General features: G+C 38.5%; 1 protein-coding gene across 2 annotated transcripts; it reads right to left on the bottom strand.

Annotated features, from left to right (window-relative positions):
- Positions 1 to 8,768: 8,768 nt before the first annotated feature.
- On the bottom strand, positions 8,769 to 18,433 carry osr2.L (odd-skipped related transciption factor 2 L homeolog). 2 transcript variants are annotated; one of them, XM_018266740.2, is made up of 4 exons: positions 18,127 to 18,433; positions 13,330 to 14,080; positions 11,433 to 11,532; positions 8,769 to 9,316 (listed from the first exon to the last, which is right to left on the bottom strand). In XM_018266740.2, the coding sequence occupies exons 2-4, from the start codon at positions 13,983 to 13,985 to the stop codon at positions 9,134 to 9,136; spliced, it is 939 nt and encodes a 312-aa protein (XP_018122229.1). In that variant the 5' UTR covers positions 13,986 to 14,080; positions 18,127 to 18,433; the 3' UTR covers positions 8,769 to 9,133.
- Positions 18,434 to 18,951: the final 518 nt, after the last annotated feature.

Consider the following 18,951-nt stretch of genomic DNA (forward strand, 5'->3'; position numbering starts at 1 on the left):
CCTGGGTACACAACTAGCTTGCACTTGAATTGTGTGCATACCAGGGGGTGTTCCTGGGTTAACCAACATACTGACCCTAATTACTCTAGAACCCATGCATTGATTTGAATGAGAGACTGGAATATGAATAGAAGAGGCCTGAATAGAAGGAGGGGTAAAAGAAACTAGCAATGACAATACATTAGTAGCCTTACAGAGTATTTGTTGTTTATATGGGGTCGGCGACCCCTATTTGAAATCTGGGAATAGCCAGAAGAAGAAGAAGGCACATTATTCAAAAACTAATTGAAAAAATTAAGGCCAATTGAAAAATTACTTAAAATTATCCATTCAATAACATATTAAAAGTTAATATAAAAGTGAACATACCTTTAATACCCTCCAACGTGAGTTTTATCATAGAATCCCTTTTATTATCCCGTCACACATAATGCAAGATGGTGTCTGCTACACCACCGCCAGCCAAGAGAGGGGCTAAAAAAATATTTTAAAAGTGAGCTGGACTTCCCTTTAACTTAATTAACTTAATGGTTATTATTAGAGCTATAAAAAAAACGACAATAAACTGACGAACGTATTAAATGTCTCTAAATATTGCTGGTTTGATTATTTCCCAGCAGGTTTTAAAATTTAAACATAGTAGAGCCAATTGTATTCAGAGATGCGCCGTGTGTACTCTGAATATCCACCCGAAAATGAGTTTAAGGTTGAGTTTTTGTCTTGTCAATACTATTCTTTGTTTGCCAGACTACATTAACGAGGTAGCAGAAATCAACTCATCCAGCCAAAAGTTGGGTTCCCACAATGCCTTGAACACTTTTACTATTGGCGTAACTACCAGGGGAGCAGGAGGTGCAATTGGGCCAGGGCCCGTCCCAAGTTCTTAGGTAAATGCGGCCGTAAATGTGGCCGTTTCCGGACGTACGGAGGGGGCGGGGCCCGGCTCCACATCCCGTGCCAGGGCCCGCCCCCTCTAGTTTCTGCTTTTATTCTCCCTGGTCTGTTACTCCTAGAACATGCAAGGCATTGTGGGAACTGGAGGCTTGGCTGGAGGAGAGTCGACTACAGTTACATGGCCTCATTTGTGAAGCTGAATGCAGTGAGCAATTAATCATATATTTCAGACTGCGTTTGACTGTGTGCATCCCCTCACCTTGCTTTGGAAACACTACTATAGTTTCTATAAAAAAGCTGCTTTGTAGCAATGGGGCAGCCATTCAACTATTAAAAAGGAGAAAATGCACAGGATACTCAACAGATAACAGATAAGCTCTGTAGAAAGCAATGCGATTCTTCAGAACTTATCTGTGATCCATTGTGTATCCTGTGCTTGAATGGCTGCCCCCATAGCTACACAGCAGCTTGTTTAAAAAAACTATAATAATTTTTCTGAGGCAAACACCCCAGTTTTACCAGTGCAGGGCAACAGTACATTATATTCTCATTCCAGGGGCACAACTGCACCATTTAGTGCTCTTGCACTATTTAGTGACCCCTACAATGGTATTAGCAGGAGCTGAAGATTTGTAACAGCCAGACACTGCTTTCAAATGTAATTTTATATACAAAGAACATCAAAACCATTGGCAATGCAAATTAGTGTAAAATTCGTGTACGGGAAAGTGGCTTACAATTACATTTTCCTTTATCCGGATTAAAGCAATTTTGGGTGGGGTCCCCCTTTACTATATTTAGGCTGATGGTGTACAATTTATATTAGCGCCAAAATCAGCCACTGCTGCTTCCTATTTGCTTTAGTGGGAAATACATGGCAATGATGGGAACTGGTGCATTTCATCCCAAAATTGAGCAGTTACCATCACTAGTGTCAAGCCTATTCCATACAGGTGAAATGTAGGTGAAGTGTCGGGCAGTGCTTTTTTGGTTGGTGGAAAATACACACAAGGTCCCATATGGCTTAGTGTGACAGCTGGGAATGACAGAGACTAAGCTTTCCTGCATGAGGGGAAGAGGGAGTCACTGGGAGATGCAGTTCAAATCACACAAACTAAATAAAAAAAAGTTATTTGAGAATCTTAAAAAGGGAAAAATATCTGGTTCTCAAATAAAAATGACTTGTAACTTATAACTGTCAGCAAACATACAAAAACAAACAGAGAGAGGTTCTACCTGACAGTTGCGCCTCCAGCCAAACCAATAAATGTCCTTGTTTTTTTTTTTTTTTTACTGTGTTGTTATTCTGAACCTCTGGACTCCATCTGCTAAAGGTTTTCATTTTTTTTCCTCTTTATTCATTGTGTTTTTTCAACAAATACATACATTGTATCTTCATATGCTTCTCTAAGGAGTAAGATCAAACATTAACTATATATCAAAAAAAACAAAAACACACACAAAAAAAGGATTGTATACTTCCCAGAGTAGTTACTACAGGTATAGGATCCCTTATCCGGAAACACGAGATCCAGAGTTATGGAATGTCTGTCTCCCATAGACTCCATTTTATCCAAATAATCCAAATTGTTAAAAATGATTTCCTTTTTCTCCGTAATAATAAAACAGTAGCTTGTACTTGATCCAAACTAAGATATAATTAATCCTTATTGGAAGCAAAACGAGGTTATTGGGTTTATTTAATGTTTACATGATTTTTTAGTAGACTTAAGGTATGAAGATGCCAATTACAGAAAGATCTGTTATCCGGAAAGCCCCAGGTCCTGAGCATTCTGGATAACAGATCCCATACCTGTAATTCTATTAACATAGATAATTTGCAAATGTCATCAATAAACTGTAAAATATATTCTTAATATATACAAGAACCATAAATATATGAATACAGGTACAGATCTATTATCTGGAAACCCGCTATCCAGAAAGTTCAGAACTAAAGAAAGTCCATCTCCCATAGACTCCATTTTATCCAAAAATGTAAAAATGATTTCCTTTTTCTCTGTAATAATAAAACATTAGCTTGTACTTGATCCCAACTGAGATATAATTAATCCTTATTGGAAGCAGAACCAGCCTATTGGGTTTATTTAATGTTTACATGAATTTCTAGTAGACTAAAGGCATGAAGACCCAAATTACGGAAAGATCCGTTATCCGGAAAACCCCAGGTCCCGAGCATTCTGGATAACAGGTCCCATACCTGTACTAAAGATAGTCCTAGAGAATGTAGGCTTTATGTTTTGATCTTAGATAGACAACGTTTATATGCTTCTTGTATTATTCTTTTCTCTCTCTGATCTCTTAGCACTGCTTTTTCAAATTCTAAGTTATTAGTTACTTCTTGTTGTATTTGGTGGATATTTGGAATCTACTTTTTTCCAGTTCCTAGCTATCAGGAGTTTGGTTTTCATTTTTTTAAAGGGTAAATGTACCTTTTTTTTCAAAATGGGAATGATCCACTAAGGAATGACTGCTCTGTGCACAGAAATAAGCTGTGTGGGGTCAATGGACAGGACAACCATTTAAGTTAACTATTAGTATGATGTAGAGAGTGATATTCTTAGACAATTTGTAATTGATTTTTATTTTTATTATTTGTGGGTTTTGAGTTATTTAGCTTTTTATTCAGCAGCTCTCCGGTCTGCAGCAAACTGGTTGCTGTAGTCCAAGTTACCCTAGCAACCATGCATTCATTTAAATAAGAGACTGGCATATAAATAGGAGAGGCCCTAATAGAAAGATGAATAATAAAAAGTAGCAACAACAATCCATGTGTAGTTTTACAGAGCATTTTTTTGATGGGGTCAGTGACCCCCATTCGAAAGCTGGAAAGAGTCAGAAGAAAAAAGGCAAATATGCTTTAAATAAATAATGAAGACCAACTGCAAAGTTGCTTGGAATTGGCCATCCTATAACATACTGAAAGTTAAACCTAAAAGTGAACCATACGATTCAATTTATAATTGTCCCACAATGAGTATTATGCGAGTAATTGGGAAAATTTGTGCTCACAGTTAACATTGCTTCTACCTTAGATTTATTTATGTTTGCCAATAAAAAAAATCATATCACATGAGTATAGTAAGCACTATTATCACTGGAGTTTAAAAGTCCTGGCACCTGCTTTGACTTGAGAATAAAAACATGTACAGTCTAATTAAAAAGGAACAAATTGTCACTTTTTAAATTATTTCTAAAAAAAAAATCACTTTATCTGACACCTTGTCAGTAACTAAAATGTTCATATTCATATATTTGTTGGTGAAGCAGTTGTTTGTTTTTTTTTTGCTGATCCAGATTCACTTGAGAGCAATATCTGCTCCTGGAACTGGAGAAAATAGGAATATTCTTATGTTCACTAAAGAATTCCAGTTTCTTGGTTGATTCCCTTTCTCTGTTTTCAGTGGTTCTAGAAATAATATTATCAGCCTGGAAATCACCAGCATGATAAATCGCTTACAATTAGCTGCTGAAGTGCAATGGTGTTTGTCTGGAAATAACTGGGGTTTATTATTATTATTATTATTATTATTATTATTAAGCATTTTGCAGCCACATTGTTATACAAAGCAATAAGCACTCTTTTAAACGCAGCAACTGTGTTCTTTCTTTTAGATTCTATTTCCCATAAATCAATGAACAAGAAGTCCTGAAAACAAAAGCGTTTTTTATTTTAAATAAAAAAAAACTGATTGTTTCCTCCATAAAGTCAAACAGAAATTGTTTGCCATACGAATAAGTTCGTCTTCAGACTCCTACTGAATTGTTTGTTCGTGTAATATAAAATAGATATCGTTGTATTCCAAGAACCAAGAACGAAATTCGTTTCTAGCTTCTGAATTAATTTAACAATATTATATGTCATTAAATCTCACGTTTTCACGCCTATTTCGTACGGCCGATTTGAGGCACGATTCATATATCATTCTATAGGTATTTATATGTATCAACAGCAGGGACGTTCTATTAAAGTTAATCAAATAACTTGTCATTTTTGCATCTGAATTATGCGTTTAATGTGCAATGTACCTGCTTGGCGTCGCACCAGCGCTATATATATATATATATATATGAGATTAAACAGCGCAAAGATACAGAAATGGTCTGAATTATGTGCAGGAATCCTTATTGCTAACACCACCAAAAATCTAAATCATATTCGGATTAAAGTTTAAGACAACTGGGAAAAAAATATAAAAGATAAAGGGTTAAACGATTGTTTTTTTTTTTGTTTTTTTTTTAAAAAACAGTGTCTCTAGGGTAAAACGACTCATTTTCGTTCATCTCAGTGACAGCAAAATAAGCAGCAGTTGCAATGTTTCCAAAGAAAATTCAAACACTGGTAATTAAATAATAGCTATAGTACATGACTATATTCGTTTGTGTAGAATACTAATATATTTACATCTGCATTTTATCATTTTTTCCTTATTGTGATTATACAAATTGGTTAAATCCACAATATTCACTATATATTTATTTTATTTTTTTAACACACACACACACACAGTGGGTGCACACTGAAAATTATATGGACTGCTTCCCATGGGAAAAAAATATATATATATATTAAAAAAAATAAAAAAAAAATAAAAAAAATATATATATATATATATAATACACAAAAGCCATGTGTATCTTGTAAATTATATCCTTATAAACGGTGAGTTCTGATGTCATCAGTTATAAACAGTGAGTTCTGATGTAATTTCTGTCACATGACTCACTGAAACTTGTGTATTATAATAAATAAAGTACCCCCAGTTGTAAAATATGAGGATATTAGAAGTTACCTTGGAGTTCCATGACCTGTATAAAAACACTCGGCCTTCGGCCTCGTGTTTTTATATGGTCATGAAACTCCTCGGTAACTTATAATAACCTTATATTTTACAAGAGGGGGTACTTTATTCACTATATATATATATATATATATATATATATATATATATATATATATATATATATATATATATATATAAAAGCGGAGGTATGGGATGACCAGTTTAAATATATTGCAATATATGAACAAAAAAAACCCTGTTTTGTTTAAAGGGTAAGGCATTTTTTAGTAGCAGTATGCACAAAATGTCTCAAATATATTGATAATGGGTTGAGTGCTGAGGACCTCTTGTATTTATATATATATATATATATATATATAAGGAATGGGTGATCTGCAGCTTTCAAACAGTGGGTGCACACTGAAAATTATATGGAGTGCTTCCCATGAAAAAAAAAAAATAATATATATATATATATATATATTTATATATATATATATATTATATATATATATATATATATATATATATATATATATATATATATATATATATATATATATATTGCAATAAATGGACAAACAATTCCTGTTTTGTCTGAAGGGTAAGGCATTTTTAAGTAGCTTAAGGTACACAATGTCTTAAATATATTGATAATGGGTTGAGTGCAGAGGACCTCTTGTATTTGTCTATATATATATATATATATATATATATATATATATATATATATATATATATATATATATATATATATATATAGAATGAATTTACTTGAACATAACACAAATGTTATATAGTGAATATAGTGAATTGAAGACTGTACGAAGAGGCTGTTCTAAAATACCATTTTGTATTTATTTATTTATGTAAATGTATGCATTTACTTTTGTTTATTTGTTGATCTTGCAAATTGCTCAAAGACGCCTCTCCCATGTAATGTGTTAGACACTGTATATATAATATTGTAGGTAAAGGAGCAAGAAACCGATACCTCTAAATATGGGATGGGAAAAGTTGTTTGTATCCCATTGTGACAGATTTCATTGTGACATCGCCTTTCTGTATCGATAGATTTTCTGGCGGATGTGTTTATATATATATATATGTGTGTTTGTTTCACTAATGACTCATTAAGTGCAATGTGGACATCTATGACGTCATGATTGGCGCCATTTTTGAATTGGGAAAGGCTTGATGTATTTAAATAATTGCTTACACACTTGTATTTTGTCTTTGATAAATGGCCCGAACTGTTGGATGCACAAGTTTGAAAAATAAATAATGATGGTTCACTAACTTTGGAGTGCAGGTCCTTCTAAACTGTGTATATATTTAATATATATATTTATATATATTCAATCAAAAATAGGGATTTGTTATTTGTAACTGTAATTGCAATTGAAAACATTATGTTCACTGAGTCTGACTCATGAAACAAAGTAGCAGAGGTCAGTTCTCCTCCAGGTCTGTTAATCAGCTTGGCTTCTGCTACATTGTCTCAGGAGTCTGGGACAGTAGTGCAAATAATAAAAATAGTCAGAGACAGAGAGGCACTGTAAACAATTGTATTAATGACTTTAACGCCATTTAACATTTGTAATAAATATATATATATTGTAATGTGGTTTAAAATTCTATTTATCTTTCCTTGTGCAAGAAACAAAGCTAAATAGCATTTTGGTAGAGATCCCCTTTAAAGCACTAAGTGCAGAAGTCCCAGGCATAAGCACAAATCCACTACAGGGCAGTTTATTTTAGAATCATCTATAATATGGATCAACATTTCTATGTGAGTGTTTTGGGTTTTTGTCAGACCCAGGGAAAGAACTTGCTGGGATCAAACAACGGGTCCCTGTGTTGTTATATAAAAGAATAAAATAGATTTATAGCAGCAGTGACAATGAGCCAATACATAATCCCTGGTGTGTGCTGTGATTCATTTGCCCTGGTGTTGGTTAGTTGCACAAGTTTTCTATGGCTCAGCATTTATTGCTCAGTCCTGTCTGTAATTAACTGACTGCTTTAGAGTTCACTCAGCTTTCCTATTCACAACTAGTGATTTCCCAATAAGCCTCCAATACTATGTCCTGGGCCCAATGAATTCCATTTATGCTCCTCACTGTGACATTTTGTACAGTGTACACTCCATGCCACTAGCACACTGCCTATGTATTCATACACACTGTTATACAAACACACACATACAGTTATACAAACACACACACACAGTCATACAAACACACACACACAGTCATACAAACACACACACAGTCAAACAAACACACACACACACACACACACACAGTCATACAAACACACAGTCTTACAAACACACACACACACACAGTCATACAAACACACACAGCTAGACAAACACACACATACACAGTCATACAAACACACACAGTTATACAAACACACGCACACAGTCATACAAACACACACAGTCATACAAACACACAAACAGTTATACAGACACACACCCACAGTCATATAAACACACACAGTTATACAAACACACACACACACACACACACAGTTATACAAATACACACACAGTCATACAAACACACACACACAGTCATATAAACACACACACAGTCATACAAACACACACACACAGTTATACAAATACACACACAGTCATACAAACACACACACACACAGTCATATAAACACACACACAGTTATACAAACACACACACACAGTCATACAAACACAAACACACACAAAGCTGCCACCAAAAGCCACTTTTCCCCCTAAACAGATATAACATATGGGGGCTTTTATATTATTATTACTATGTATTTATGTTGAACAATACTAGATTCTAGTTTTTGGGGCTCTGGTGCTGCTGGGACCCCTAGTTTTGCACATACGATGCCCTTTCTTGCTAAAGTGTCAGGTTGGATTCTGGTTACTTTACACATATGCCAGTGTTTCCCAAACCAGATGGTAAGCTCTGTGGGCAAGGGGCCCAGGATATAGTCTGCATTTTTGCCCTCTTGCAAATGAAATATTCACATAGGAACCAAATGGCAAGAAAGGAGAGATAAAGTGCAACATTGCAAAACAGATTTTCGTTTTTATTGTTTACAATATAGTATTAAGGCTGTATCCTTCCAACATCTGTACCATTGTGCACAATAATAATAATAATAAAAAAAGTATAGCGCTATTTACATAGCTCTAAAATGAGCCGTTATCTGTACAGAGCACAACATCAGCCTTCGCTCTGGAGCAGGCCGGCTTTTGTATTACACTACAAGTCCCAGCATCCCCTGCCAGCAGATGATGGGAGCTGTAGTTCTGCTGGGCCATCCTTGCAGAGGTTCAGTCCATTCTAACAAGTCCTTGTGCTTTAGCAGTGGTCCCCCACCCTAGTACTTGGGGAATGTGGGGGGGGGGGAGAAGGAGGTGGGGCCCATCTCTAGAAGTCCTGTCTGGGGCTGTGGGTCAGACTGTGTCTCCTCAAATCGCAATTTCTCCGGAAAACTTTTCCGCACTGCTCACAACTGTAGGGCTTGATGTCTGTATGGGTAAGAAGGTGAGTTTTCAGATTACTTCTCTGATTAAAGGTTCTTCCACATGTGGGGCATTTGTGGGGTGATTCCTGTTCAGATTTGAAGCAAGCAAAGGATTAATCCTTTACACCGTCTCTCCTGCGTTATTTAATGTGACTACAACACCAAACAGGGCAACAGTCTAAGCATCACTTAACAGGGAGCGCCCCCTAGCAGCCAAAAGATCCGAGGAAGCCTCAGTTTAGCTGATGGAAACGTCGTACAGGTCACTTTCAGATGAAGCTGCTTAGACTATAATAATCCAGGGCCTGTTTTATAGGGTAGAAAGGATCAGAGGGGGGAATAGAAGATATTCTCTTGTGTAACACTTGGGGATCAGGACATAAGGGGTGTGTAAACTGTACAGCTCCTCTTTATGCTGTAATCTGAATACCATATAGGGATGCAGGGATTTGCAATTGAACAATTGCCACAGGTTTGACACCACTTACTGATATAAATACATATATAATGTATATTTGGGGGCCACATACGTCTCAAACTCTGGCTCTGAACACCCATAACAGGGTATAGATTTGAATTCACGTATTCTTTTCTATAGGGAGAACCTGCGGATACAGATGTGGAATCTTCCCTATGGAAAGCCCTGATGCAGAAGAATTATGGGGGAGCATTTAATCACTAGAGGTAAGTGATTCATTTAATTTCATATTGTCTAAGTCCTGAAGTGCGTCCCATCTGTACAGTGGCAGTCCTTTATTAGCACTTTATTAGCACTAGGGGCCACATTAATAGTGAGGTGCAAAACAACCTGTATGGGAGCACTTGGCGCATTAATATCAATTAGAGGCACCGGGTTATTTATCAACACTGGGCAAATTTGCTTATGGGCAGTAACCCATGGCAACCAATCAGATTGCTGCATAAATTGCTCCACTTGCAGCTGGTTTCAAAAAGCTAATCACTGATTGGTTGCTATAGGTAACTGCCCACAGGCAAATTTGCCCAGTGTTGATAAATGAGCCCCTACAATATTTTCTTACTACACACATCTATAAAAGTTCTCGGTCTTTCCCCAACAGGATTTAGTCTTACTATACACACTGTCTCACACTTACGTACACCATTTTACTATCCTATATCTTGCCTTACTATACACACTAGTACTATACAATACTTACTATACACACTAGTACTATACAGTACTTATTATACACACTAGTAATATACAATACTTACAAAACACACTAGTACTATTCAATACTTACTATACACACTAGTACTATATAATACTTACTATACACACTAGTACTATACAATACTTACTATACACACTAGTACTATACAATACTTACTATACACACTGGTACTATACAATACTTACTATACACACTAGTACTATACAATATTACTATACACACTAGTACTATACAATACTTACTATACACACTAGTACTATACAATACTTACTATACACACTAGTACTATTCAATACTTACTATACACACTAGTACTATACAATACTTACTATACACACTAGTACTATACAATACTTACTATACACACTAGTACTATACAATACTTTATATACACACTAGTACTATACAATACTTACTATAGACACTAGTACTATATAATACTTACTATACACACTAGTACTATTCAATACTTACTATACACACTAGTACTATACAATACTTACTATACACACTAGTACTATACAATACTTTCTATACACACTAGTACTATACAATACTTACTATACACACTAGTACTATACAATACTTACTATACACACTAGTACTATACAATACTTACTATACACACTAGTACTATACAATACTTACTATACACACTAGTACTATACAATACTTACTATACACACTAGCCCTCAGTTACAGGCCCTTCTTCTGACACATCATCTCTTACCATACACACACATATATATAGATATATATATATAGGAGATAAGTCTGCAGGGTGGAACGGTTTTGGGTTCACGGCACCTAGTTGCACCCCCTGAAGTCAGTTCTGAATATGACCATCTGAAGTATTACAGCTGCAAAACATGTCCTTTGGGGGCTTCAGCCTATGACTGTTGTCCAACTACAACTCCCATCACCCCCAGTTACTGCTAGAGAGCATCAGGCCGAGGCCCCTTGGAAGAGAGATGGAAGTAGAAGAAGAAGGGGAAGTCCGTCTCACCTGCATGTGTAAGGTTTTATGCACGGCCAGAGTTCTGGACTGACAGAATCCTTTGCCACACTCCTGACATTTGAATGGTTTCTCTTTGGAATGAATGTATCTGCAAATCAATAACAAGGTTCAAACACTGTGAGCAAACACTGGGCCACATGAATCAGTCCATAATCCCTTATCACCCCCTTGCCTTGGACGACCCCCCTTCCCTGCCCCTTCTGTGGATGGTTAACCAGAATTGGCCAATTGAGAACAGATCAGTGATGCTGATGAAAAGCTTTGCAGGTCCTGTCTGGCCAATATATTCGACTGTAGGTGTGCGAGGCACAAACACTGAGCATTGTCTTACTCTAAACTATTAGTTTAATTACCTGCACAACAATGGCCTTGGGATCTTATCTACACAGCTCCTGTACATACAGGCTCCACATTCAGGGTGGGCACATACCAATCCCCAATCAGACATGGGCAGGAGCCACACTGTTAACCCCTGATGTGTGGCATAAACAGGAGCCATATTTAACCCCTAATGTTCCGCACTAACCAAAGCCACGCTAAACCCCAATGTGCTACACGAAGAAAAGTCATTATTTACACCCAATGTGCAGGAATATAAGTTACTCTTAACCCCTGGTGTGCCACGTGAACTGGAGCCATGTGTAACCCATTATTCGCCCAAGGAGCCATGTGCAGAGCAGGTTTTAGGATAGGGCAGAGAGGGGTGTTGTCTGGCTTCTCATTCTCAGAGGGGTCCCATGGGGGCACAAATGCAGATAAAAGTCTTTATGTTGTGTAATGATGTTCCAGTATTTTTTTTATCAGGGATGTCCAACCTGCAGCCCTCCAGATGTTGTTAAACTGCAACTCCTCAATACCCCATTCAAAAGCATAAAACTGCACAAATCCCTTAATAATGCGGTTATAACCCACCCCAGCCTTCATGGAGCAAGAACTTGTAGTTCAACAACAGTTGGAGGGCCACAGTATGGACACCCCATATTTATGTAATCGCCCCCTTATAGTGCCAAGCCCCCTCATCCAACTGCAACCGTGACCTCGCTTAACCCATGATGTGCCACAAAGGCCGTAAATTGTAAAACCGGCCTGTCCCAGGGTCATTGGGACGATAGATTTACCGTGCACTGTGGGTGGAAAGACTATAAAAACAAGCCACAATTTTATTTATAGCACTGGGGCAGCGGAATGATTTATTTTTATATGAGAGCAAAGGCTTTGCTGCTATGTACTAGGCAGGCAGGCTGGAAGGTGAATTTTCCAGGAGATTTAGGGCCTGCTGAGCAGGACTCTCCCTGTTACTAAAGTATATCCTATTTTCTGTTCCCTGAACCCACACTAATGACTGAAAATAATGTAACCATTTTATAGTGTTAGGAATGTGAGGGGTCTGTGTGTAGTTTAGAAACAAATACCCCCATAACTAAATGGTGCAGGCCATATGCTACTTTTCCCTATGATAGACTGAAAAATCCACTGGGATGAGGAGGGAAACCTTTTCAAGATTCCCCAGCTGACTACTAAACGCAGCCATAATGTACAATACAGTGCTCTAATTATTTCTATATTGCTGGATTTACATTTAAATTTTAAGATAAGGTCCTCAATAATGGGTGGGAGGTGGGACATACATTTGTATTCTCTTCATTGCCCCATGGCTGCCTTGGATTCAGTAATTAGTTTAGCCCTGATCTGACTTACATAATAGGATAGTGGTGCCCTGGTGTGTATCCAAATGAAGTCCAAATTAAATAAAGCCACCCCTTCCTAATGAACAGACAATAGCACATATGGGTAAACAAAGGAATGAGCCAATACCAATAAACACGTGGCTGTGCTGTAGTAAAGTAGCACAACATATGGCCGTATTGCATGCAGGCAGCCTTACCTGTGGTCTCTCAGGTGGTCCTGTCTTCTGAAAGCTTTGTGGCATATGTCACACGTGTATGGCCGCTCGTCTGTGTGTGTTCTCTCGTGGATGAGCAGGTTGTAGGATTTGGTAAAATGCCTTCCGCAGAACTTGCAGATAAACTCTTTTTTTGTCTTGGAGGGCAGCCTCCCCCTGGAAGGTTTTCGGTCAGGGGATAGCTTGCTAATCTCTGAGATAGGGCTCCCAAGCCCAGGGCTCAGCTTGGACAAGTCACCTATTTTAGGTGGGTCCTCCTGGGTGGCAGCAATGGCTAAATTGGCAAAGTCAAAGCGGGGCCTGTCCTTGTGCAAGGCTGGTATAACATGGGCGATGGTTCCTTGTTTGGGGTGAAAAAGATGGGTGGCAAAGGGTAAAGCTGGGAAAGAAAACCTGGCATCCATTAAGCCTTGGGCCGCTGCCATCTCTGTGATGGTGGACCTTGTGATGCCATGCAAGTTGGGGTATCCCAGAGTCCAATGGTTCATATGCATGGTCTGTACAGCGCTCAGTCCATAAAGTCCTTGCAGATGGTCAACTGCTGCCGGGAAGGTGTTCACCGCCTGGAGGAAGGAGTAGTTGGTGAGCTGCAGAGATGGGTGTAAAGGGATGGGGGCTGGAAGAGCTTTGCTGCCCATCTTCCCGAAGGGATGTAAGTCACAGCACCCAGCAGCACCTATATTTCTACTGACGCAGATCCACTGGCAACTCCCCACTCACGGGCAGCCAATCCCTGCGGAAAGGGAAAAAAGAGAGAGAAGGGCATTATTGGCATTATTATTGGACATCAGATGAATATTTTCCAAAGGACATTGGGTCTGTATTTGAAGGGCATGACCCAGCAAAGTCTGTGAGGGGCTCTAGATATTTATAGATTCCCCAGAATAAACGCCTGGGGGTAAAGGAATAAGCTCTTGGGGCTAATAATATATCTATACATGCAGTGTTGGGGGCGCTGGAAGTAACCGATCATTTTTTCCCTAAAATTAGTCTGGGAACTATATGTTTTATTTACCTGGGATATATTATTTTAACTGCGCCTGAGGGGAGCAACGGGTTAATTCCGGCCTTGAATTTAGGGGAGGGAATGCCATTGCCCAACAAGTCATTCATCAGCGACAGGATAGAAAAGCAACACTTTCCCGGCACTGCAGCAGGTTCTAAACAAATCCACTTTAGACCCAGATCCATTCCAGATGGTCAAATACTAGAAAAACCCACCCAGAAGGGCCCCTCGCTGATCTGCACATCGGGCAAACTGCTGCCATCCCTGGGGCGCTGACCCCGCCGCTAACTGAGCTGATTGCCCTAATGGATTTCCCGCAGACGCTTCTGTAACAGTGTGAGTTTCCCGCAATGATACAATGTAGCCGCCCCAGTGATACAAATAATTGTACAATGTTCTTATCTCACTGCGACACCATTTATCTACCCCAGTGATATAATATGCCCCTGCCAATGATACAATTCTCCTAGGCCAGTGATACAGTCTATCGACCCATCGCATACATGTGCCTAAAATAAATCTTCCCCCGGTAATATAATATATTTGCCCCTGTGATACTTCAACGTAACTCCCTCCCAATGACCCGAATTTACAGGAGTTCACAGCCTCCAAAACACAGAACTCCACGTTAACACTAGAAAATCCATGTAAAAGAGCTTGCACTTTAATCGCAATTAAATTGCAGCCCTGTCGCAGGTATTTATTACATCTCTAACCTTAACATGGGCACATAGGCTCGGCCATTGAGTTGTTTCACTGCTGTTTAGTCAATGGAGGAGACGGAACCCCAGGGGTTCTCATTATTATTCTATAAACCACATTCACTCTCCTATGTGACAGTTGTGAATTGAGGCCAGTGGATATTGGCATTTATAGTTCGCTGGCCCTGGGCACATTGGGTTTGGCAGCTGTAAAGACTGGTATAAATAAGTCGGTGAACACAGCAAGGAGATGCCCTTTGATTTACATTGATTTATGTCCTTATAATGTTTTTGTACTGGGTTCTGTATGGTGTCAGGGTGATTTTATACCCGAGGGTGGGGGTACGGGCACGAATTCTCCATATATAGATACAGAATATACACACTTGCACAATGTATAGGCTTCACACCACAACACACACACTAAACCCATTTATACACTACTGCACCACAACACATGCAATATAAGGCTGGACTACACTATTCAAATATATACTGAGTGCACTAACACCCCACAGCGCTCTAACACAATACACAGGCTGTACATCACACATATACAACACTAGTCTGGCATAATATCCAGCCTTTATATCTCATTCCAATATACTCACTTGCACAACACACAATACTAGCAATGTATACACAAAAAAAAAAACAATAGACAGGTTGTGTGTATATCAGTAGCACAATAACCTGTACACAACTACTACCCCCCAATACACATACACCACTAGGACTGTGTATCACTACTATAACACTAAGCCCTGACAACACAAAACTAACAGATTTTAACAGAACTTTTACCTTTATTCGTCTTATTTATGTAGGAATCAGTAATGGAAGAATAAAGTTAAAGTTTTGCCTACATTAATATATTAAAATATCAAAATAATGCTGCTAAAATCCCACGATTTCGAATTGCATTAGAGTCCAACTATCGCCAACAATTCTGTAATTATTATATTGCTAATTAATTATATTGTTATTTTTTTTTTTTTTTGTAGGTGTATTTGTTCTTTGTTTTATAATGTTGTTGTGTATTCCGATCGGGCAGATAGGAGAGATTTATAGCAAATTAAAAATATTTACAAATATCTCATCCCCAATAAATACAATATTAATTGGATACCCTGGCACTATAATTAAATAGTGGATGAAATATTAGGATTTTGGATTAAATATTGGATCAACAATTAAAAGTATTTCTCCGAAATCAGATACAATTAAAATATTTAGTCGGCTAATGTTATTGTACTAGTTTAATACACATAATAAATAATAATAAATAAGCACAGACAATTACTAAATCAATTATAGAAACTTAGTAAATCCATTTGCCTTTCTTTTATTTTAATAATTACCTGTGGCATAATTACTACCCTATCAGACCAAGGCAAAGCTTTTCCTTATTCTTATTTTAACATAATTTGCAAGAAATTCTTAATTTCTGCCCCTGTCCTTAGAAATGATTTCTAATGGTTTGTGATAGAGAAACAAGTAGAAAATGAAGATAATTAGGTTTGTTAGAACAGACAGGTGACTGGTGAAGGTGTGATGGGGCTGACAGTTGCGTCTGGCACCCAAACTGGCAAATGTATAAAAGTCTCCTTTGTATAAATATATGGCTGTGCAGAAGATGTTGTTTGCACTGTACAGGATCCCTAGATGAACAGCAGTCCCAAGTTAATTAAATTAAATTATCTTTATCGATATGTCTGCACAGTCCCATTCACTCTTGTATTTGCCACTACTCGCTCCTACTATAGACTGCTGCATTCAGACAATGAGTATTCAGTACAGACTGAGATCTAATCCATATTGTGCAGGAAAAACTTGTTATGGGATATTAGCACTTGTGCCCCCTCCGCTGAGAGCCGACCCTAAAGCACAGGCAGATGAGCGAGGAAATAATGAAGAAGTCGCGGCTACTCTCGTCTAGTTGCGTCGCATGCAGCGACAAGCACATCCCCTGCAACTAAATACTTGTCTGAAGAGAGATGGAATATCATCAGCCCACTGAGGCCGGGGTGGGAAAGGATTTCGGAATCGTTTCCTATTAAGAATCTGGGGTCCAGCAAAGCTCCTGTTATGTAAAGCGAAACCCGCACATGTAACAAAACAGAATTCCGACTGTGCGTCTCTTATATATTCAGCAGATTTACTCACTATATCAGGATTATTGTTACACCCTATGCCCTGTTCTTGATCACACGTGTGTATTCACTAACTCACACCCGCACGCAAACTTACCGGCACTTTTACCGCACACTCGTATATACTCGCCTAAACATGAACACACACTAATACACACACATGCACACACAGTAATACACACACTAACACACGCAGTAATACACACAGTAATACACATACTAACACACGCAGTAATACACACACTAACACACACACACTAACACGCACACTAATACACACACACTAACACACACACATGCACACACAGTAATACACACAACACTAATACACACACAGTAATACAAACACTAACACACAGACAGTAATCCACATAACACTAATACACACACAGTAATACACACACAGACAGTAATATACACACATGCACACACACTAATACACACACACACTAACACACAGTAATACATACAGTAATACACACACATGCACACACACACACTAATACATAAATTAATACACACACGAAGACACACACACATGCACACAGTAATATACACACTAATACACACTAATACACACACGAGACACACTAATACACACATGCACACCATGAAACACCAAAAGCACACACACCTATACTCTTCAGTAAATACCAGTTTGCTCTAACACACACACACTCACACACACAGGAACACACACTCCCTCTTACACACTCATACACAAGTTCAGATTCCACAGGTCACTCTGTGACACACAGGTACATTGCACATAACAAATACACACGCTGTTGTGCACTATAGACACACACTAATATACACATACACTAATACACACTAATACACACAGACAGACAGACAGTGAAAGTAAAGTCGCAGTAGAAGAGTTGCGATTATGAAGGAAGGATCTGGGGGAACCTACCACAGGGGTTTGATGACAGGAGACGTGTTTAATCCAAAATGTCCACAACTGACCCCCAATTTCTGTTCCTTTTCATTAGATCCAAGCAATGGGCCCACCATGGAGACTCAGCACAGCTTCCCTTGTCTTGGCCGGCCGGTACGATTCATGCTGTAGGGGTGAGTACTGGCTTCAGCTTTACTGGGTGTCAGTCCTGGGCGCTGCAGGGTTACAGCTCTGTCCCTTTGCCTCTCACTTTCCCTCTCTCTCTCCTGCTTCTTCCCTTACAAAGTTTAGTGCAACTCTGAGAGCAGCCTCTGAGATCCATCACATTTCAGCTCTCTGAGCCTTGCACTTTTAGCCACGCCTTCCACTGTGACGGCCCCTCCCACCGGTGGGAAGGTTTTTACAGTTGCAGCAGTCTATCCCCTCCCTCTGACTCGCCATAGCCACTCCCCTTTATCCTCTGCTCCCTCTTCTCTGCGCTGAATGTTTACTTGTGTTTGGCTAGCAACTGCATTTAAAGGGGAAATACTCCTTTCCACCCCGCTCTACCTAAAGTGCCCTTTTTCTTTCCAAAATCCACCTCCATAGTGTTTCTATTAATAAAAGCTCTGCACCAGGAATATTTCCTGGGCGAGGCTCTTTATAAATAAACGTAAAATATACTTCATTAAACCCTGGGAGGAGGGAAGACCTGGAGGAGATGGTTGTTTTATGAAACTGCAGTTTTTATTTCATAAACTTCATTTTTTTCCATAGATATGTAACAAGCCAAACAACTCTGCCTCTTTAATGAATGAGACTAATTATAGATTCATTGTTGCACTTTTTATTGTGTCTCCC

The sequence above is a fragment of the Xenopus laevis genome, chromosome 6L (assembly GCF_017654675.1).
Source record: "Xenopus laevis strain J_2021 chromosome 6L, Xenopus_laevis_v10.1, whole genome shotgun sequence".
Taxonomy (NCBI): domain Eukaryota; kingdom Metazoa; phylum Chordata; class Amphibia; order Anura; family Pipidae; genus Xenopus; species Xenopus laevis.